Genomic DNA, 23,290 nt, shown 5'->3' with positions numbered 1-23,290 from the left:
TAACAGTTATTTTAAACAATCATTTACTGCTTACTGAAAAATATAGTCAGTTCTAGGGTTTGTAAGTATCTAATTGCTTGTTCCTGTTATGGCTTTGAAATCTGATTGAACCAGACCGTACGCAGTGGGAAGCAGGGAGATGAAAGGCAAGTGAGCGTGTGAGGCAGTGACTGCCTCATCCCTTCTTAACCCTCAGAGTCCACTGGAGGCAGTCAGTCACCTGGGAACCTCACATCCATCCCTTCATCCCTGCATGTGAGGCTAGCTCTGCATGTGATGGTGTCCTCTGTCGTGGAGCGGAGGGGAGCCCTAGGCCTCTTTGTGGCCTCCCTGACGTCAAGTAGGGTGTTATATCCTAAACACATGCACAGTCAGGAAACATGAGTGAGGATGACAGAAAGTCATTTGATTGGCTCTTTGCCAGATATCTTCTCCTGTTCATGTATCACCTAGAGCATATTAGTACAGTGTTTTTAAAACTGTGGCGTCAGCGCAGTGGGCCTGTGCAGGAGAACCGCGCTGGGCTCCATTTACCTTCCTGGGTGCTGAGGTTGAGACAGTGTGACTCCATGGCGGGCAGCTGACCTTTGATAGGAGTGCCATCCCCTTGAATTCAGTGCAGCCACGGGTCCAGCCGGGTTCTGCTACTCTAGCACAGCTGTGCTGCAGCTGTGCTGTCCAGTGGTCCTGCGGGTGTAACCAGCTCAGCCTAGTAGAGAAGAGTTTCCTGGAAGCAAGTGTGTGTGACTGTGGGAACTCTTGGCTTGTGTGTGCGCAAGCGTGTGTGCGCGTGTGTGCGTGTGTGTGTGTGTGTGTTTTCCTTTCAAAAGCTATTCTTGTATTTTTTGAAGTTAGGCGTGTTTTACAGACATGAAATGAAACAAATATTAAAAAATCAGGTAAAGTACTCCATGCTGTAGGCTGAAATCTTGAAGGGATACACTTTCCCAGTGTTGCTCACTGCTGGAGTTCTCCTGACTATTCCTCTATCCTGTGATATAAGATAGCATATGGTTCCCACCTGTACACACGGTTTTGAGAAGTTGCCACCGTCCCCCAAACAGCTAGGGTCAGAATTAATGCTCATTTCAGCTCTATGCCTTGTCTTTTAATGCGTGCATGTGAAATGTACACTTCAGTTCTGAAAGAGGGACTATGTGGTGAGACACGAGCTTTGAGTTTGGAGCTCAAAGATCTGTGGCGTTAACGGAAAAGGTGGTACTGAAGTTTGAGTGTGGCAGCTTACTGAGTATAGAGCCACTTCAGAAATATTTACTATCAGGGTTTATTTTGTGTTTTAGACAAGCCCAACATCATTAAAATGTGATTTTTGACCTTACGGTGTCAGATGCAGAAAACGGAATAAAACCGCATGTATCTACTTTAGATGTTGGTGGGGCTGGAGAGAGAGATGGCTGGGAGGGCGAAAGTGCAGCCCTGCAGAGGGGAGAGTTCGGGACTGGAACTGCAGTCGCGGGTCGTCCGGGGCCTCTTTTGGCCTCTGGGCATCTCCAAGTGCGCATCCATGCACATACGCGCACATGCACGCGCATGCACGTACCTAAATAAATAAACCTTTGACTGAGGGGTTGGGAGTACCAGTGCTTTGACTTAAGGCAGCGGGGAGAGTTTTGCCTCGTTTTCATACCCTCATCTCTGATTCAGTCATCTTTTAAATAATTGCAGTGTCTCCTATTTTGTTGAAAATGCACTGAGTTTGTCTCTAAGATAGAGGCTGAATGGTAACACGCAGTTAATCCCTTTAATTATATAAGCTTACTGCTGAGCTGAAATATTGATACCTCATGAGTGTATTTCAGATGCTGCGTTAACGTGTTTGTGGTAACTGTCACAGGAAATTACATTGTTGGGCAGGTTTGAACGCGGTGACTTCCTTCCTTGCTGCACACGCTTGTTTCGTGGAAGCCTGCTCACGTGTTGGGCGCTCTCTTCCAGATACATCTATTGTGATGAAATCGACTTGGCTGCGGACACCGTGCTGGCCACCTTGTATGCTGCCAAAAAGTACATCGTCCCTCACCTTGCCAGAGCCTGTGTCAATTTCCTGGAGACCAGCCTGAGCGCCAAGAACGCCTGCGTGCTCCTCTCTCAGAGCTGCCTATTTGAGGAGCCCGACCTGACACAGCGGTGCTGGGAGGTGATTGACGCCCAAGCCGAGTTAGCACTCAAGTCCGAGGGCTTCTGCGACATCGACTTCCAGACGCTGGAGAGTATCCTCCGCAGGGAAACGCTGAATGCCAAAGAAATCGTGGTTTTTGAGGCAGCCCTGAACTGGGCTGAAGTAGAATGCCAGCGGCAAGATCTGGCCTTGAGCATTGAAAACAAGCGCAAGGTCCTAGGAAAAGCCCTGTACTTGATTCGCATCCCCACGATGGCTCTGGATGACTTTGCCAATGGTGCTGCCCAGTCCGGGGTGTTGACTCTCAATGAGACCAACGACATCTTCCTCTGGTACACTGCGTCCAAAAAACCAGAGCTGCAGTTTGTGAGTAAAGCCCGCAAGGGCCTGGTCCCCCAGCGTTGTCATCGCTTCCAGTCTTGTGCCTACCGGAGCAACCAGTGGCGCTACCGGGGTCGCTGTGACAGCATCCAGTTTGCAGTTGACAAGAGGGTGTTCATCGCAGGCTTCGGGCTGTATGGCTCGAGCTGTGGCTCTGCGGAGTACAGCGCCAAGATTGAGCTCAAACGGCAGGGTGTTGTCCTGGGCCAGAACTTGAGCAAGTACTTCTCGGACGGATCCAGCAATACCTTCCCTGTCTGGTTCGAATATCCGGTGCAGATTGAACCAGATACCTTCTACACAGCCAGCGTGGTGCTGGATGGCAACGAACTCAGCTACTTCGGACAAGAAGGCATGACGGAAGTGCAGTGTGGCAAGGTGACTGTCCAGTTCCAGTGCTCCTCGGACAGCACCAATGGCACTGGTGTGCAGGGAGGGCAGATCCCTGAACTCATATTCTATGCCTGATCCTTCCTTTCCACCGCACGGGCCCTCCTTGCCTGACGCTTAGCTCACCCGCAGATATGTGGTCAGCACAGGTAATTTGTAAAGAATGAAGCAGTAGGCAGTTTCTGATGTCTTTGAACCTTTTAATTATGTACAGGCTAAAATGCAACATTCCGCTTTTAACGATATGCTTAGAGGAGCCAAGTTCTTACTCAGGCTTTGTGGTTTTAGAGTTGCGTCTGTATGCCTAGGAGACCATGTGCTTTTCCAAGTGCCCACCAGCCTCTCACTTCTGTACCTCTGAAGAAGATTTTGGATCAACTTGAATTTCCTTCAGTGAATGGAAATATGTATTCTAAAGTAGTATCATCAGTAATTTTTTAAACAGAACCCCTTCCTTTCAAAAAATAAATAAAACAGAACAAACAAGCAAAACAGGTAAACCTCAGTGTACAAATGTGAAAGAATATTTGCTTTGGAACAAGTAAACTTTAGGGAGTACACAGTGGGCCAGCACTCATGTTTGACTCTGCTCTTTTACATTTGTTGCTTCTGGGCTCTGCTTTTAGATTGTTTGTATCTGCAGTTCATGTGTGTTGCACACGGAGCAGCTCGCACTGCTCGTGTGAGGAACTGGATGGTTGTCCTGGCCATGACTTCTGCTCCTTCTCACATCTTTCCGGTTAGAGGACGCTGGAATGCAGACACTCCCTTCAGATGCTGAGGTTAGAAAACTTCTTTGTTGACGGGAAAAGATTGCAGACCTGCTGCACACTGCAGTGGGTGAAAGGGAAGCCCCAAACTACCCTGTACAACAAATAGTCAGTTTACCAGGGAGAAGCATCTGCAATTCGGAAAAGCCATTCTTGCCTGGTAGTTTTGTCCCCGTCCCCCACGCCCACACTATTGGCTTGTTCTTAAGTCTTACTGCAAAGGACTCCCGTTTCTCCTTCTTCCCTCCCCGTTAAAAGAGGACCAAACAGTTCTTTAGAGGTATGGAGTAGCGGTTTTGTAACACTACTTGTCAGTGTGATAAAATACTTTATATGCTTTTTCTTTTAAATAGAAACGTTCTTTATCTGATCTTCGACCATAGACGATCTTATTTGTTGATTATGAACAAGCTTCTGGACTGCTAGAACATGGCCTCTGGCCGTCTTAAAGTGCCAATATATGCCTGCAGGGTTCTTGAAAACGGTTCGGAGTGACACTGGGTTATACTGCATGCTCACCTCATCAGCATCACATGCGTTCTTATTTGTCCATGGTTTCATTAGCAGGGAGGGAATTGCCCACACACAGCTGCTCCTTCCATGATGGCTCGTGTCGGCTTAGTGCCTATGGCCCTGGTGGTGTCCAGTGCGGCCACTTGAAACTGAAATATCCATGTGTTTCTGGGCAGCATTTCTGCTCAGTGTGATCCTGAGATGGCTCCCGCCACCCAGAGTGTGGCCCCTGGCCGCCTCCTTCTCCTGCTCTGTGAGCTGAAGTTGGCTTACGCTGAGCAGGGGCTAGTCCTGGTGTGTGTGCCTGCACAGTATGTGCATGCCAGTGTGCTCGCCAGCTCAGGAGCTGCCTCCTCCCTGCCTTGCACTGGTGGGTTTCAGAAGTGCCCGCCCTCCTGTGATGAGCGACCGCCTCCTCACTGTGCATCTGGGCCTCTTCTGTCCCTGCAGAGATGGGCTTGCGGCCTTTGGCCAGCTTCCCTGGGGGAGGAGAGCACTGGATCGTGGGAAATGTGTTAATCTTTTGCCATTACTTACATCTGTGGACATAGGTGACCAAAAGCTCTTATTGATGGCTAGATGAATATTCCTAGGGTAGCTTTCCAAACTTTCCTCTCAACTGCCTCCTCATAAAGGGCATGACAAGTTGTAGTTTTGGCAAAGCATTAATGAGATACATTAGTAAAGGTACATCATCAATTAAAATTACTTCTATAAAGGTTTTTGTTTTACAATTATGGTAAAACAGTTCAGTAACTCATAGCTACCATACAAATTGGTATGGAATGCACAAAGTGACTGGAAGGCACTTAGTTTTAAGCCAGAGAAGGAACTTTGTTTAGCACTGATTGGGGCCTGTCAGATAGTTGGGCTGGGTGTGATAGCCTTAAAGGGACAGCGTCTATCCCCAACTCACTCTTACTGTGACTTAGCTGCCCTCCATGTGGATAAGGCAAGTGCAGTTCTCTGAGGATGGAAGAACTTAACTTTTTATTATTACTATGTTTCCAAAAAGATACATCCATGTTCTCATTGGCCTATGCCAAGAACTGTGGAGAAGAATGAAAAGCCGTACCTAAAATAAGAAATGTTATGTTCTAAACCTATTCTCCTATCTGCATTTTCAGCAAAATGAAAGATAATGCGCTTGCTTTGGTTTTCTTTGGTAATTTTGAACTTTGTAGTTTGTAAGAATAGAAACCATTGTTCTGACAGGGCTGACAGCTCTGTGTATAAACACAACTTTATTAAGCAGAAAACGCTGTAGATGCTTTGCCCAGCGTACATGGCAGTCTTCATCATTGTTCATACTGGGGATAAGGGTAACTAGGCTAGCAGTTCTAATGCAGCATTCTTTAATCATATCTTAAGGTAGTATTTAAGTAGATGGTCTAATTTCTACAGAATTATTGCACTGAACTGTCTTTTTTTTTTTTTTTTTAAAGGCGTTTAAATAAGCTCAGCTAATTCAGGGCACTGAAGCCAACTGTGCATCAGTGTGCTTGACTTTAGCAGCTTACCGCATTATTTATGAAGGAAAATATATAAATATGAAGTACCTCATGTTGAATGTTATTGTACTGTATTTTTAATGTAACAGTGCAGATCTTGTTAGACACATGAATGTGTGTAATCATGTCAAATGCAAATAAAATAAAACTGGTTCATAGATTTGCTTTCTTAGCATTTTTCTTGCTCCCTTGAAATAGTAAAAAATCAACTCTGTAACTTTTGGTACCAATGCATTTTACAATTACGGTTTCTCGGGATCATTTGTTTGCGAAGTATTCAGCATCTTTGATTCCTAAAGAAAGTGAAATTTGAGGCAAAAGCATAAGAGAACAATGAATATGTTAATCAATTGCATTGTTCAAAGCTTGACTATTCCGTTAATAAGAGTGAGTGAATGGGTGCGTTTATCTTTCTGTCCTGGAGTTTGTGGTTGCCCGGCATTTCAAGCTATAGTTGCGTTAAGTGTCTGGGTCTCCCTGTGCTAAGGGGCTGCTGTCCTGAGCCACATCTGCCTTCTGATGGGACCTGCATTGCTGTTTCCCAGGGTCTTACCTGGATCCAGAAATAAGAGAAATAAACTGCCAAATGAGAGTTTTAGTGTGGTCGTTATACACTCAGTTTCTTTCCCAGTCTGCTTCCTGGCCTTTTGGCTAACAACCTGGTGTATCTCCCTGTGTCATGCCTGTCACATATAACACACCCATGTACTCGTTCACAATTATGTTGTGCATACAATTTTCCCCACATCTCTTTAGTACTTTTCTACTAGACTTTACTATGAACCATTTATGATGAAACTTCACCTATCTAGGTTCAGTCTCTACGGTTTACTTGCTCAAAAGATTTTTGGAATTCTCCTCAGCATGAGATCTAGAAACCCCCACCCCGTACCCCTCAGCTTCACCACAGTTAGTTACAGCCTGAATTGTAAAGATCGTTAATCCACCAAAGTCTTGCCCCTTATCTCTTCTTTACCTCTATTTAAAGTTAATCCTCATGTTTGTTTTCATTATCCCAAGACAGTTGGGAATGATCCAACTCCAGTGTTGGGACCCAAGATGAACATGTCACTGAATTAACACCTCCCAGATTGACTAGCTTGCCTAGGAAGACTGTGGACCAAAACTTGAAAGAAAACTGGAAAGTGGAAGTTAAATGATATAAAATGCCGGGGCGCAAAGAAGCAAGTGGGCTATAAATATCTGCTGAGCCTTTGAGGAACTTGAGTTAGAGCTAAGCTCACCTTTGGATTTTCAAGAATTACATTCCAGTGTTGCTTGCTGTGTCCTCCACTTACTGACCAGTTGTTGTTTTAAACTCCACTCTCTGCTTTTTTAAGATATATATTTTAACAAAACCACTTCTCGAGAATATACCTTTCAAAATAGAGGTTGTAAATTTGTTTCCATAACCAGCATTGGTGTATATAAAGTTTCCCAGTTGAGAATTTGCCAGCATGGGGTACGATGAAAGTGTAAAAATGGATAGAGCCACCAAAGATGCCTCAGTGCTAAAGCTGGCTGTCACTATCTGACTTCTGAGGAACGTTTTTTCCCCTCTGCTGTCTTTCCTAAATCTTTCTAACAGAGTAGAAATGATTTCCTCTATACAGGCAGTTTATTAAGTTCTGTATAGTGGCCTGTTTACAGAAGTGTTCAGTGGAAATACTTCCTGCCTGGAGGAACAGCTCTGCCACATCTGCACTTTAGGGCAGCTGCTCGCTCTCCTTTTGAAGCTGCTGGCGATGGGTAGAGTGGTTGTATCTCAAAAGTCCCCTTGAGGCAGTATTTCTCAGCTAAAACCATAGCAGTATAAAAAAGTCACTTAATTTAGAACATACTTTGGGGGCAGTTTTATATTTCATAGACTTTATTTTATGGCCATTATTTCACCTGTTGTTTTAGAAGCATGAGATTATGCCAGAAATAAAGCTAAGTAAAAACAAATCATATGAATGACCTTTTAATTTTAAATAAAGACTGTTCTGTGTGAAACTTGAATAAAAGAAGATATTTTCATATGTGGCAGTCTTCACGAGGGCCATACAATTTGCATTTTTCTTTCCTATCAAAAGAATGGTAGTGACTATTTAAGGGCATATAAATAATATTTCAAAGCTTGAAGTAGAGTACCACCTTCTGTTATACTGAAGAATGCATGAAAATGTTCTTTTGAGACATTCTATGCATCTTACAGAATTCTCATTTAATTCTTTCCAAACTGTAAACTTTAAATTATTTCAGGATCTTATTACCATGTTGAAACTTCATGAGCCCTTAACTAACTCAAAATTGGAAGTTGTCATCGATCTGTATTCTTAAAGAAAAATGCAATTTCTGAGAATATTTATGGACAGTAGTAGACTAGAGATCAGTGTGCTCCAACAAGACACAGAAGGTTTAGTGAGTCATTCAGAGGACTAACCCACTGCTCATCAGTCCTTGATCTTTTGTTAGTCCCTTACTTCCTCACAAGCAGTCAGAGGTACAGGGAGTCAGGCCAGGAAGATGTGTGCTGTGTAGTCTTGGGAGCTTATCCTTGAGGTCAAGGATGTTCTAATGCTGAATATAGAAGAGACATTCCCCAGAAAATCTGATGTAGGTCCAGAATGGAGCCTGAGTGACTGTCCAGCAGGCTTCCTCATAGTGCCAGTCCTGCTGTCTGCAGATCATAGCAGTATCACTGGCCCAGGAAGAGTAGAAGATGGGGCTTTGGGAGTACAAACCAGCAGAGCTGAAAGGTAGAGGAGGAAGGCTGGGGCTCCTGGCAGATCCTTAGTATGTAGATCAGCTTCAGGATGGGAGAGATTGCTGGCATAAATGGGCAAGTTGTGTGGAGCCCAAAAGTAATCCCAGAACAAATATTGAGAGATCCCTATGTGGCCACATCCTGGGTTTGGAATAGGATACTGACCTAACAGGAGCAGGAGCAAACATTCCTCAGGCTCATTTATCTGGCTTTTAGACACAAAATAAGACAATGACACCAAAGAGATTTCAAAATAGAGAAGACAAATTTGTATTTTGGGTACCGAACTCTGGGTAGGATGGATTGGATTGGGCTGGAGGCTAGGAGAATGTTGAGTTGGAAGAATAACATAAATGAAGACTAAAGTAGCTAGGAGATGGTTAAAAGAATGAATATTTTGAAAGTATAAAGAGATCTCAAGGGTGTGGTTGAGTTTTGAAATAACCAATTATAAAGGAAATTAACGAAGATGGTGAAACTCTTGCCTTAAATTTATTCTTAGTGATTTTTGCCTGAACTAAGTAGTTGTGTTCTAGAAACCCTTCAAGATTCTCCCTTTACATTCTTTAAAGAAGCTAAAATAAAATGTAGACGTGGTGTACTAGCTAGAGGCTCAGCCTGAAGCTGACTGCCATCTGTAGGTGGTCTTAGCTACTTTGTCGGTTCTTCATTTTCACACCATTTATGTCCCCTTTACCCTTATCACTACATAGGAGAGAAAGGATAGAGGAGAGAGAGAAAGAATCTGATTCTTGTTTCTTCTTTGAGCATGACAACTAACCAAACACCCTCACCTATCTCCACCTACCCCCACCCTGAATGACCAACAACATCTCAGGGTTCTAGCATTTATAAACCCTCTGAAAAGCTCCTAGAATTCCAAACATCACACAGTCGCAGAAACTATCTTCACCTGGCAAAAACATGCCTCTGCTAGAGCACGAGGCAAATCATAGTCAGCTGCTGCAGACAGTTCAAAGCAGCCCCGTGTCCCCACACCTGGCATTAAAATGAAGACATGTTATAATATTTCTGTTTTGTTTTGTTTTTGTTTTAAGAAACCTAAATTCCAGAATTCTCCCTACAGCCATCCACACTGAACCTGGCTGAATCTGCATATATCTGAAGCGAGTTCTTCTGTCTCTGACCTCCGGCCTCTCCAAGAAAATGGTGTTAATGGCTTCCGAGAAGAGTTAGGTGATGACATGTCCTACAGCACCTGTGACAGTGCTTGGCGGACAGAAAAACACACCTACAAGTGCTGAGTGAAACCAGAGATGAAAACTCACCAAGTAGAACGTAAATGTTCCTCACGTGTGCATACGTGCTTCAATTTACACATTCTTTTAGCAAGTTGTCAATGTAGACAGTTGGAAGAAGCCTTGGTGCTGTTCTTTTAAATGTTGACACTCAGTAGCCACCAAATTTGTAAAACTACAAAGGGATTCATTGTTGAGGAATTCTCATACTTTAATTAGATTTCTAATGTGAATTTTAATTTTATCATTTTAATGAGATACAGAAATGATTTATTATGGTGCATATGGTTCTGGCACATCAGATGCTTCCTCTGCTCGGTTCTTCAGATGACTGTAAGAACTGGACAAGAGTGCAAGAAAGGATTCTTGAGACATTTTCCAACCCAAGTCTTTTTGAAGGTGTTTTTTAAAAACATCCTATTTCATTAATTTCAATGTTAAAGTAGCCCCTTATTATATTGCAGTCTTAGAGAGTTTGAGATATAACTCCTGCAAATACTTTGTGATTAAAACTAGTTTTAGCATTGAAATTGTTCGTTGTTGGTAGCAGGTTTGAACTGTACTATGAGTGATGTGAATGGTGAGTTACATTCATTTGAATAAATAGAGGCGTCTTGAAGTGCTGGTGATTCTAGACTGGCCCCATAGCTGTGGGCAATGAACTCTGCCTTGCCTGGGAGTACTTCCATTTCTCTGCATCTGCCTTACACCCAGCCAGTGCCAGGATCTCTTTCTCAAGGTCACGTCTGAACATGAGTCCCCCTCTCTGCTCTTTCGTACAAGAATCCATTCTGTAGAGATCAGTATTTAGGAGGTGGGATGAGGGTATCTGGTTTATATGTGGCCAAGAGGAATGGCCAAAATTCTGAAGTTCGTGACAAGAGCCCCTGATGTGGGCTGCTTGTGTTGGCGCGGCTCTGCTTTGATTCTCATCTTCCTCGGGGACTGTTCCCATGGCTCAAGAAAATGACCCGTAACAGGAAGAAACACTCCTGATCTCTCATGACTTGGCTTTGTAAGCTTTAAAGCATCAGTTCTACAGCATTCCATTGGTCAAAGCTGGCCACAAGGCCACTCAAGCACATGTAGGGAATTATACGCCTTATCCCTTACTGAAGATGCTTCAGAGCCACAAGACCAGGGCCGTAGATTCAGAACAGGGTGGCTTGTCCAGTCAATGGCAGTAGTCAGTGGGACACAGCGTTTGGCTTAGGTCTTTATTGTTTATTTTGTTTTTTTTTTTTTTTTTGAGACAGGATTTCTCTGTGTAGCCCTGGCTGTCCTAGAACTAGCGTTGTAACCAGGCTGGTCTTGAACTCAGAGATTCACCTGCTCCTGCCTCCCAAGTGCTAGGATTAAAGGCATGCGCCACCACTGCCTGCCTTTGATCCAGGTCTGAAAGAAGTCTACCAGTGGATTTTATGGTCCTGCTGATCCTAGAACTAAGATACACATAGATTTAATTACCTTGAGACATTATTTGCACCATCTGTAATTTGCACTATTATCAGTAATCATGAAAAACGAGTAGAGGAAAGGTAAAGTCTCTGCCACACTCATGGCATAGGCTCCCGAATCGCAGTGCGGCAGCTTTCCCTCTTCACGTGGCTGGTTGGCTCTGCTGACGGTGACGTTTTCAGCACGCTTAGCTCCTTGTTTTACTTGGATTCGGTGCACACCTCACAGGTGTTGTTTTTTTTCATCACAACTTCCCTTTCAACTGTGGCCCTGTTGATGTCTCTATTCGCTCTTCTTCAAGAAGCCAGATCCTAACAAAGCAAAAGTTGTGAAGACGGTTTTACCGTGTTTCTCTGCCCATCTTTAGTCACAGCATTGCTCCCGCACACCGCAGATGTCCTGTGGGCTTCATCCAGGTGCAGGATGATGGGGACACAGTTCTGACTCAAGAGTCACAAGGAAAGGAGGTGTACTTTGCTTTAACAGCCCACCCAGCTGCTGCAGTAAGAGGGAACTGGGTAAAGGTCAGCGTGGAAAGGGAAAACTTAGGGTGTAGCTACCAACAAACCCTGTATAGCTTCTTATCTGGGGCTTCTTGTATTAATTTCTTGATTTGCTCAGGACTTGTCACCTGACCCACAGTGTCCAACGTGGAAAACAGTGGGTGGGTGTTTAGAGTCCTGTCCAACACCAAATAGAGCCATGATGTTAACGTTTGTTCATGTTTAAGGGGTGTTGTCACTTTGTTAGAAGTCCAGGGCCACAGGCGTTGGTTGGGTTGGTAATGGCCTTTAGTGTGAATGAAGGCCGTGTAGCCTGTGGCTTCCTAAAGTTTTTCCCTGGTGACAGAGAACCTAGGGCTGCAGCTGAACACCCTCCAGGTCAAACCTCTTCCTGCTGTAGAAGGTCACAGCTCCCAGTTCCTTTTACCGTCTTATATTCTACCCAGGAAGAAACTGCCTCCCTATAAGGATAACGCCCCAAGAAAATCTAGCCCAGCAGATGAAGCTACAGCTATTCTAATAGGTTTGTTTGTTTGTTTGTTTGTTTGTTTAAATGCAGGGTCTCACTATGTAGCTTTGGCTGTTCTGACACTCATTATGTAGACCAGACTGGCCTCTGCCTCCTGAGTGCTAGGATTAAAGGCAAGTAAACTACACCAAGCTCTAATGGCTATTCTAATATTCCAATATACAAATTAACTAGCTGTGCAAGAAAACTACTAAGTGTGATTTATTTATTTGTGTAATTTTCAAAACATTCATAGGTTTTCTAATCATTCTTTAATGACTCTTTGTGAAGGCAGGGTGCAAAAAAAAACCAGTAGAAATGAACTAAGCTCTTTTCCAATAGTTCAAAAGAAATGCCTACCTTTTCAGGAAAACAATGATAAGATCCAATATTCAAATCATTTATATAAGCAGATATCTTTGGCCTCTCATGTAGCAAAGTTCCAAAAATGGGCAGGGATGTCTCCAGGATACTAACAAAGTGTAATCGGGAGGCTAGAGATGGCAGAGAAGTGGAAAGGGAGTGGGAGAGATTGGGTGGCATGATAATAGTATACTCCAAGATGAGAAGCCTTTAGATGGATGAAGGAAAAGGCTTCCTTTGGGGCCAGGGAGGGCTCTGGCATAGAGCTTTGCCATGAAGGTTAGCAGAATGGTTTTCTTAGGTCTTGTCCTGCCTCCCAAAGCCTGTAAGAATTTTGTTGTGAGTTTCCAAGCCTTTTGCTTAGAGTTGTATGGATGACCTTTTCAGGACACTTGATTGGTGTTTTTCATCTTCCAGACTTCCAAAGAGAAGTTCAAAGTGCAAGCCAGACCCATGACCCATTCAGAGGCAAGGAATGAGGCAAGAAATGAGGCCATTTCTGACAGGTTCCAACAGAATCCTGCCCTAAAGACGTGTTGAGGCTCAAAAGATACATGAGCTGCTTTGATGTTCACCAGGAAGAGCTAGGTCTTGCTCCCGAGGGCCTCATGTGCACCCTGAGGCCAGAAGTCACTTGAAATCTTACTGCTCTTCATTGTGCTGCCCCAGGCTGAGTGAAGTCAGCCTCACACAGGAAGCCAGAGGTCCTTTGGGGTCCCCACATGTTCTATCATAACTTTCCTTCTTGTCTCAATGACTTCATCTCCAGCCAGCTCTAATTCTTGAACTTGGCCAGCTAATGCCATGTCCTGCATGGCCCTCACCTCACTCATCAGCAAAAACTGAAGATAAAGGGAACTTCCTTGTGTGGAAAAACATTAATATCTCAAAGCTAAATGGTCTCTTCACAAAGGTAGGAAAATAAGAAAGGGCCAGACTGATCAAAAAGCCTGAGGTGGCCCTGTTGGTGCAGTGGTAGGAATTACAGTGCAGGGAGTCAGTGTCACTACATCTCTACCAAATGGCTTCTTGGAACCTCAGTGAGTAGAATGGGCCTGGTTCTGAGTTTTGTCATGACTTCGATTACAGGAGGAGCATGCCGTCTTCCAGCCCCCTGTCTCAGAACCTTGAGTAGACAGACAGACCACTGTGCGCAGGCAGAGCACAGCCCCTCATTGGTCAGTATCACAACTTGTCAACATCCTGGCTGCTTGTGAGCAGCTCTCAAGATCATGTGGATTCTATGTCAGGGAAAGCCAGTTGACTACTTCCTGCTGACCTGTGATTTGGTGCTAACCTCAAAAGCGTGTATAAAATTGATGTCACCATTCCCATTTCTTTCCCAAGTACCTTGCTTTCTGGTTACCAGTGAAAACATTTGAGCAGTCATCAGTGGCCAAGAGCAGCCTAACATGAACTGTAAAACCTACCACTGAAATGAGAGTTTTTATCATCTGGAGATGTCCATCAGGAGAGCACATTTCTATCGTTCAGGGTGATAGAACTAGGAATCTCTTTCAGGTGGTAAGACACAATTGCGAACTAAGAAGTGCATGCCCTGCTTTCTCCCTGGGCACAGGAAGATTCTGCTGAAGCCTGGTGTGTTCCCACCAAATGAGACAAATGGAAGCAGAGGTTTATAGTCTGAACTTCCTGAAGAGGACATGGGCCTCTCTGTAAACTGTCACTGTGCATTTGGAAATTTCCATTATAAAAACCATTTAACACTGACAAAGGTGCAGGGCCCCAGAGCTAATCAATAAGATGCACTTCCTGGGTTGAGGTAACTCACCCCTTCCATTTAATCTGTGATTCTGACAGGACCCACTCTGAACACTAAACTGGACACAGAATTTCAACGTGAACCTGGTTTACTTTACACTATTGTGTGGATAGATGGGCCTCTGTGATCTACTCTACTGGGGCATAGTGTAACATGGACTTGATTTTCATACTCCTGAATTTTAAAACTTAAAAAAAAAATCCTCCTAAATGTTTGGATTGATACTTAGCTCAGCTGCTTAAATGATGGCTCCCAGTTCATAAAATTCCTAATTAAATAGAAAGGCATTCTAAATTCTTGATCTTGGTTAATCTTATTTAGGAGGCAGTCTGGAAGTTTAGATCATGACTTCATTAGGGCATTCACACAGTTCCCTTGGTGGCAACATAACCTAATTTTAGAAAATTTTAATTCCAAGTGCAACAAGGGTTTATGAGCATTGGAGATGAGTCTCAGATACACTGGTTTCTGAATGCAGAGCTCCGTGCCTTCCACAGAGTCTCCTGTGTAGCCGTGCCTCACAGTAACGGTGGTCAGGACCGTCGTACAAATGCCAGTATATACAAGATATGTGTAAATATTGCGAGTGCTAAATTAAGCTTGCAAACTACTCTATCATATGTTTGGCAGCCTTAGTCAAGGTAATAAAACTTCCAAGCAAAACATGCTCTATAACTCTATTTGGATAATTCTTTATAACAGCCTAGAAGCCAGGTTCAAGTTTATAATCCTTGACCCCTCAGAGCTCTGTAGCTGTGAATGTGGCTAAGGGATCCTGGGCCATGTGCTGAGTTCCTAACCATACTGTTTCCACACTTGGCGTTTGTATTGAAGAACAAGATGTCTATTTATGCATGGTTTCCACTCCTGGTCCATTGAAATTAGTCCACTATTGTCCAGTACGCAAGAATGGTCTTTGGCTTCTATGTGAGAACATCCTGGTGGTGTGGCCTGTGCTTAGGGGGGAGGGAACTTGTCACCACTGGGACTGGGAAAACTGAGCCCACATACTACATGATGCAGATGTTGAAGTATGGGTTCTAGGTGATTATGCTGTCCAATTAAGAGGCTGAGGGGCACTCTAAGGAAAATTTCATCACCTTCTCCTTTGTTACCCTAAATGGTGGAGAGTTAGCAAACTTGTTACCAAGTCCTATAAACTCTTATTTTATGTCAAATGATTATTAATTAATTTATAGCCCTTGTTTGTTTCTTCTACAATAAATACATATCTTTCTTGGTACCAAAGTATGATGGAGAATTTCATGTACCAAGTTGATTAGACTAACGGACACCCAGATACCTGGTAAAACATTACCTCTAGGTATATCTGTGAAGGTATTTCTGGAAGGGATTATCATCAAACTAATAGATCAAATGATTAAAAACAAATCAACAGTAACAACAACAAAGAACGAATCTCTACCTATCCACTCTCACTGATGTGGGTCATGGAATATACTGGAAGCTCTGAAAAAGGAAAAAATAGAGAGGAAAGATAAAAATTTCTCTCTTCTTGAGCTAAGATACTCATATTTTTCTGTCCTTGAACACTAGCCAGTGTCAGCCATCCTCACTCCCACTATCCTAAAGGGCTCACATTTAGTAAACCATAAAATACTCATATTTTCCTGTCCTTTGATACTAGCCAACATCACCCATACCCACCCCCACTGCCCTAAAGCACTCACATTTAGGAAACTGTAAACACGTGGTGGTGACGCCCTCCGGGCCTCCATGTTCTCATCCTTAAGACACGGGCTGAAGTACATCAAGGGCTTTCCCTGTCTCCAGCCTGCAGATGGGACATTCTGAGACTTTCTGACCTTCAATTCAATTTCAATGTTAAGCCCTCCTGATCTGTTTATCTGAAGAACAGTGTCTAATACACGGACATACAGTAGTGGACAACACAGACAAAAATCCTTTGTCAGAGACCTTACTTTCTAGTGAGAGAGAGCGATGAATGAGAGGTGACAGTTTAAACAAGATCCTGAATTATTTGCTGCTCTATCAGTATGAAGAAGGGTCAATGCCTACTCCATTGAACGTTCCTGGTTCATAGGATCCAACAGAAGTAATGGTGAGGTGCTGTGGCTTTGAAGGTAGTATCAAAGGTCTTATCACTCTTGACTTCAGACACTCCTAGAGCTATTAGTGATAATGGGCTGGACAACTACCTCAAGACAGTTGTGTATGCTGGAGGGGTCACGTGTGGTACTCTGGTCACATAACGAGCTAAGACCATCCTTTAGAGCAGTAACAAGACATGGAATGAAAAGACAGCTGGAAAGTGAATTGTTTAGGTCCAGATGTTCCTGCCCTAGCTGTTCAAGTTACTCGCAGCTGCACTAGCAGATATCAGGAGACAGAGACCACCACGTGTCTTTACTCTCTCCCATACTAATTCACAGAACTGTGAACAGAACAGGACACAGCCATTCATTACCCTAAGTTCTGAGATGTGCTGAATAATGGCCCCTGCATTTATGTTGACTCAGCGCTTTGGATTCCAGTTTGTGTTCACATGCCTCTCGCTGCTTCATGTGAGTGTCCAAATGGTTATTTCAGAGTCTCTTTGTGAGGGAATTATTGATTAAAATTCCTGACCAACAACAAAACAAACCACCATCCAACAGAACATACCTGCTTCTGGCCAGACCCTAAGTCAATGCCATGACTCCCAGTCTAGTTGCAAGACTCTTCTTTTTACCATTGCCCATATCTAGTTCACTAGTAAATCCTGCTGTTTCAGTATTGAAAACAGATCTTCAGCCTGCGCACTTCTCTGCATCTCCCTGTGTCCAAGCTCTCCTGGCATTGCCTCTTAGCTGAAACAACTCCCCTGGCATCCAGATATGCTTTTCATTCAGCACCTGAAAAATGGTCACCAGGATCACCAGATCAGGACAGTGTAGTGCAGCGAACGGGTGAGCTTGTAATTGCTCCACGCCTCCTCTACTCTAGTAGTGACAAACGTTATCTGGGGACCTAGAAAGTCGAGGGGAACCTGTGATCAAATACTAAATACATATGTCCAGGAAAAGGGAATGGAATTGTATCCGCACAGCTGTCCAAACACACACACAGACAAGTGCACACACATACATGCATGAACACACATGCGCTCTTATGCAAACACATAAACATATCCACCCCTCAAATGCACAAATATGGATGCATGCACATGTGTGTGCCTGTGCGCGCGCGTGCACACACACACACACACACACACACACACACACACACACGTTTTAGTGTCTGTTTTGTTTCCCTAGGCTTGATATTCTACAGCCATTTTGAAGCTGAGATGCTGTAATGACATACAAGAGACCTTGGTCTGTAATTATTAGAGCAAAATAAGCAATATATACCGGAGAGCTTGATATATGACAATGGAAATGACACTTTTGGAATGGTCTCATCTGCCAGCTCCTGGTCTGTTTCAGGTGATGCCCAGCCTTGCGTGGTTGCAAAGGTCTTGGAACCCTGGCTAGGGGTGGCGAGGGAATAAAGGGAGGACTGACTTCAAGAAACAACAAAAACAGGGACACAGAAAAGCTGGGATCAAGTGGACTCAGCTCTCCGCTACAGAAGCCACAGTAACGCAAAAGAGCAGCCTATTTATTATATACAGTTGCTAGGGAGGTGAGGTTATTGCAAAAATCTGAAGGAGGCAGGATTTGTGGTATACAGCTGAATCGAGGAAGACAGTGTGGCTAATCTCAGTGGGAGCAGTCTCTGTAGGAGAGCAGTCTTCACTCAGTAAATATCACAGGAGTGGGAAACTCGAGCACGCATTATCAACGCGCACTCAGGCTGGGCGCTGGAGGCTGGAGGCTGGAGGCTGGAGGCTGGGCGCTGGAGACTGGGCGCTGGAGGCTGGGCTCTGGAAGGCTGGAGGCTGGGCGCTGGAGACTGGGCGCTGGAGGCTGGGCTCTGGAAGGCTGGAGGCTGGGTGCTGGAGGCTGGAGGCTGGGCGCTGGAGGCTGGGCTCTAGAAGGCTGGAGGCTGGGCGCTGGAGGCTGGAGGCTGGAGGCTGGGCGCTGGAGGCTGGAGGCTGGAGGCTGGGTGCTGGAGGCTGGGCTCTGGAAGGCTGGAGGCTGGGCGCTGGAAGGCTGGAGGCTGGAGGCTGGGCTCTGGAAGGCTGGAGGCTGGGCGCTGGAGGCTGGACACTGGAAGGCTGGAGGCTGGAGGCTGGGCGCTGGAGGCTGGGCTCTGGAAGCTGGAAGAAGATTTTGATATGGCCAGCTCCTGTCAACAACACACCCACTTAGGACTTCACACACTAAAGGATTTCTGTGAATACGTGTTTTTTAAATGGTTATTAATGTTGTAGGAAAGTAATTCAACAACAAAGGAAACACACATACACTGTCCATGTGTGAAGAATGCTCCTCGCCTTTCCTCAGAGCTCAGGGAAGGACCTGGGACTGACAGAATGCCCCCTTTTGCTGTTTGAGGGCTTTGGAAGTGGAAGTGCTAGTACCCATGAAACAGTCAGCAAAGGCAGAACCTGTGGAAGGGTCCAGCATAGCCATGTATGCCAGGGAGGCAACTGCTGCTTCCAGAGAAGTGACAAAGCTTAACACGAGACACCGACCTCTGAACAATCTAGTGAGTGCTAGAAAAATACAAGAAAGGAAGGCTGTGAATCCTGCCATTTGGGTGTGATAGCCTCTGAATCTGTAGACACCAGAGCAAGGTGTCAACGCGGCATTCCCCGAGAAACAGCCTCCGAGGTCCGGGGCGTATTCAGGCAATGTTGGAGACTTACATCAAAGGAAACAAGAATTTGTCAGGTTGTGCCTGCAGGCCCAAGTCTACAGGAATCTGCTCCCTCCCTTCCCCCAGATGGCCTACAGGGCACAGTTCCTGGATTCAAACTGCTATGTGATTCCTGCACATTGAATGTTCTGCCTCATGGAATTAATAGGACATCATTTGATGATCATGTGTTACTTTAGCAACTGTCAGAGAAGAAGTCATAACTTGTGATTTGCATTTGAGGTCATTCACACTTAAGGAAAGCCAGCAGCCATCCTCACAAAGGGACTAAGGAAATTTTCCTGTAAAAGATACAAATAGTGTGGAATTGAGACCTCTGCCAATAGACAGCAAGCACACGAGGTTGCTGTCCAGGCAGGGCTTCCAGGAATTGGGAGAGAAGACAGATTCTCAAAGACACAGTGTAAAACTTTGAAATGCTAATATTTTGACAAATAATCCTTAAGTTGCTTCTTGCTGCTTAGTTAAAACTAAGCCATGCCAGCAGCTTGAGGCCCTAAAGTAGCCTCAATCAAAGTAGCTGTGCCATCCTCACTTAAAGCTAAATGAAACTGAAAGATAAATTCATGGTGGTAAATATGTTGAAGACATTTGTCTTAAGTTTAGGGCCACAAACTCTTAACTGATTGCAACGTTTAGACTGGTAGTAATATAATACATTCAACTTTTTCTAAGTTTGGTCTGAAGCCTGAAGCACAGTTTTCATGCCCAAGGCTTGTGTCAACCAGGGCAGTATGCAGTCTGTATGTCTCCCTCAGGAAAAGGTTCTGGGTGAAGAGATGAAGGCTGGCTACAACCAGCTCTGTTTTCCTTTCCTGGTCTAACCTGCCTTGCCCTCTGTACAATATTCCAGCCTCTTCCTGTACCAGCCTTTCATTAAAGCTTGCTTAACTTTTCTTCTAGTCTCTATCTGATTCTTTATCTGAAAAGATGCTCTAGTATCCATGGCTTTAGGGTACCTCACCAAGGGACCAAGGTGGCTTTCTAGCTATCAGGTAATAAGGCCTGATACCAGCCTCTTGGCCGAGTCATCTTAGAAGCAGATCTTTCTACCCTAGTCAGACCTTCGCTGACACCCAGAGCATCTTAGTATGAGACCCAGAGGAACCTTCCTGCCAGAAGGACCTGACCCAGATTTGTGACCCATAGAAACTGTATAGGGCAATAAATGTGTCAATTTTAAGCCCCCGCACAGTAAGGCAAGCCGTTAGAGATAAGCATTACAGACTTCTGTATGAAAAATGAGCTCCAGCAGGATGGGCTTTCTCCCAGAATCTATGGATTCCATCTTTTTTTGGTTTAAATTCCAATAGGCTGAAATGACTGGCTTGTGCTTCACGAGGTTGAAACAGGCTCATAAAGATGGTTATAGGAATCTAAGACAAAGCCAGGAAACACACTTTCAAGCTTATGTTGTGTCAAAATAAAAGACCACGTACACACATGGTAAGTCATCATGCAAAAGCATGATGCAGGCAATTGTGACACAGGGCTGTGACCCTGTTACCGCACCTCATGGAGAAATGTTTAGGATAGCAAAAACAGTTGTTTGGCTTCCACAGCTGTTCAATCCAATTTTCCTTATCCTTTTATTTTTTAACTTTTAAAGTTTGTTCATGTTTATGTGTGTTTGTGTTTTATCGTCATGCGTGTCTCTGCACCCCTGCATGCATTGCCCGGAAGCTGGGAAACAGCATTGGGCTCCTGGAACTGGATTTACAGAGTGAGCCATCATGTGGAGTCTGTGAGCTGAACCCAAGTTCTCTTACCTGCGGATCCACATCTCCATCATCCATTTCCCCCGATTTTTAATGAACAAGTCTGTGAGGACGCATATAACTTTTAAAGTTAAGTCTGTTATAGTCCATCAGGCCAATATTTACATCAAAATCTCCTTGGAGTTGTTTTTCTCCTACACTCTCCATAGGTTTTGATATGCTATCTGCTAATATAATCTAACTACTTACAAATATGATTTTTTTAATTCCATAATTCAATTGTTGTCTTGGAACTATAATCCACTTTTCCAACACACACTTTCCTTCCTGTGAGAAAGAAGGAACACACCAGCTACCAGAAACCCAGGATTACTTCTTCCTGGCTAGAAAGTAATACTGTTTCTCTTCAGTTAGGGGCAATGTCTTTCCCTGTGAAGTGGAGCTTGCAGTGATTTTGTATCGAGTGGTGTTTTTGCAATACTTTATACCTACCAGGATACAATGACTCTAATGTGCACTCCTGCTTTTTCTAATTTTATTTACTTATTCTAAATTATTTTTAATCCTTTCCAGTGTATTTAAAGAAAAAATAGAATACAAAAATGTTAGGGAACAAAGTGAAGAAACATTTGACAGTGCTTCTAAGTTGTCTAGACGTTTTCTTCCATTCCTGTGTGTTGCAAGAGGACTATCTGTTACAGAACCTTCCAAGGAAAAGTACTGTGGGTGTTAGTGGCCTTGAATGTTTTTGAATACCCATAGGAAGTCTGGCAGCTTTCTTCTTTGAAGGCTTTATGAGCTCAAAAGCCATGGGAATCGGCTTGTTTTCATACGGATTGTGAGCAACTGTCACTATTTTAAAGAATGGAACCAGTAAAGGCATAGGATTTGGCTTGTTTTCATACCGATTGTGAGCAACTGTCAGTACTTTAAAGAATGGAACTGGTAGATTGAGATAAGAAGTTTCAGCAGCTTGAGCCTTCAGAGCAGCCAGTGACGGGCAGTTTGCTGATGTAAACTTCTCCTCTGAGATTTTTGCGGTGCTGTGTTTCGGGTGAGAGTCCCTCAGCCCAGTGCAGCTCTTCAGACACACTTGTCTCATCCCGGCCTGGGGCCTCTGGTGAAGCCCTGATGGAGGATGAGTTGTATGCCTCCGAAGACTGCATAATCTCTCCCCGCATTTCTCTTGTACCCTGCTTAGTGTTCCTTACTGCTCATGAAAACGTTCATTTCTGCTTTGACATTACACCTCCAGGTAGACATTAAATGGATCGAGTCCCATGTTGTGTTGGTTTCAGGAGAGTCTATGATTTAACATGCAGTCAAGACTGTCAAAGAAAAACGTTGTCATGTAACAAACTACCACAGCACTCAGTTGTGAAACAGTGGTCCTCAACCTTTCCCATGCTGCTTTAATAGTTCCTCATGCTGTGGTGACCCCCACACATAAAATTACTTCACTGCTATTTCACAACTGATTTTGCTACCGATATGAATCTTAATGTAAATATATGATGTGCAGGATATCTGGCATTCGACCCCTAAGGGGGCTGCAACATACAGGTTGAGAACCAGTTTTAAACAGTAAGAGTTGTTATAGCTAATAACTCTGTAACTGGGCTATGCAGCTCTTCTCAGCTGACCCTGCCTGTGGGCCTGTGGCCGGCAGTCCAGGAAGGACGGTCTGTAGATTGGTCTGGGTTGGTCTAGCTGGTATGACTTACTATTCAATGTTCTCCACTACCCATAAGGATAGCTACAATTTGTCGTGTGTAATGTACAACTTCAAGACAGTGACTATGAAATTCTCATGAAGCCTAAGCTCAGAACAAACACTTGATCATGTCTACCATACTCTGTTGGCTAATGTAAGCCATAAGACCAGAAACTTCAAAAGCGAAGGGGTTGTGCTTTGTGCGGAGAGAAATGAGATGTTCATATTTTAAAGGTTATGATTTCAGAGAGGGGTTGAAAATTGGAGCCATTTTTATAAGCAGTCTTACTAGAGTCCAGATAAATATCAAGATGAAGACTGACTTTCTTTGTCTCCCTGCTGGACACAAGGAAAGTAGATGGGAACTCTCAGAGATACTGTCAGCTTCCTTAGTACTACGAGGGAAGCTAGCCCAAGGACCAAGCCAACACAGTGAGAAATAAGAATCACAAGAGGAAAGCAACAGCCCTTGTGATGTTGTGGACTCCTGAATGTTGGCCTATTACATTCCCTATTTAAACATACAGGTACACCAGGAAATTCTGACATTATCCAAACCTGTGTGATTGGCGTTTTATCTTTGGAACATGGACACAGAGATGTTTCTGTAATTCAATAAGGGAATACTTCGGTTCTCTTTAAAATGAAGTATTCTCTTCTCCTCACCCAAGAAAACTGAGGATCTGTGGAAGTGAAACGAGTGAACAGAACTGAAGAATGCAGCCACTAGCAAGACTAAATA

At 44.1% G+C, this 23,290-nt stretch overlaps 1 protein-coding gene across 2 annotated transcripts in view; it reads left to right on the top strand.

The window, feature by feature from the left end:
- The window catches only part of Btbd3 (BTB domain containing 3), a 32,618-nt gene extending 22,979 nt beyond the window's left edge, over nt 1-9,639 (top strand). Inside the window, exons 4-5 of one of the 2 annotated variants that reach the window (XR_008719598.1) lie at nt 1,957-3,693; nt 9,542-9,639. Coding sequence is in view for 1 of the 2 variants with exons in the window: in XM_055602666.1 (XP_055458641.1) it covers nt 1,957-2,989 (1,033 nt within the window). In the remaining variant the exon portion in view is untranslated. Of the gene's footprint in view, nt 1-1,956; nt 6,291-9,541 lie in introns of those variants that run through there. The other variant, XM_055602666.1, reaches the window with a different exon arrangement.
- Nucleotides 9,640-23,290: the final 13,651 nt, after the last annotated feature.

This window comes from Psammomys obesus, unplaced genomic scaffold, assembly GCF_907164565.1.
Source record: "Psammomys obesus unplaced genomic scaffold, mPsaObe1.curated_primary_1811, whole genome shotgun sequence".
NCBI lineage: Eukaryota > Metazoa > Chordata > Mammalia > Rodentia > Muridae > Psammomys > Psammomys obesus.
This window is presented reverse-complemented; position numbering and strand designations above follow the sequence as displayed.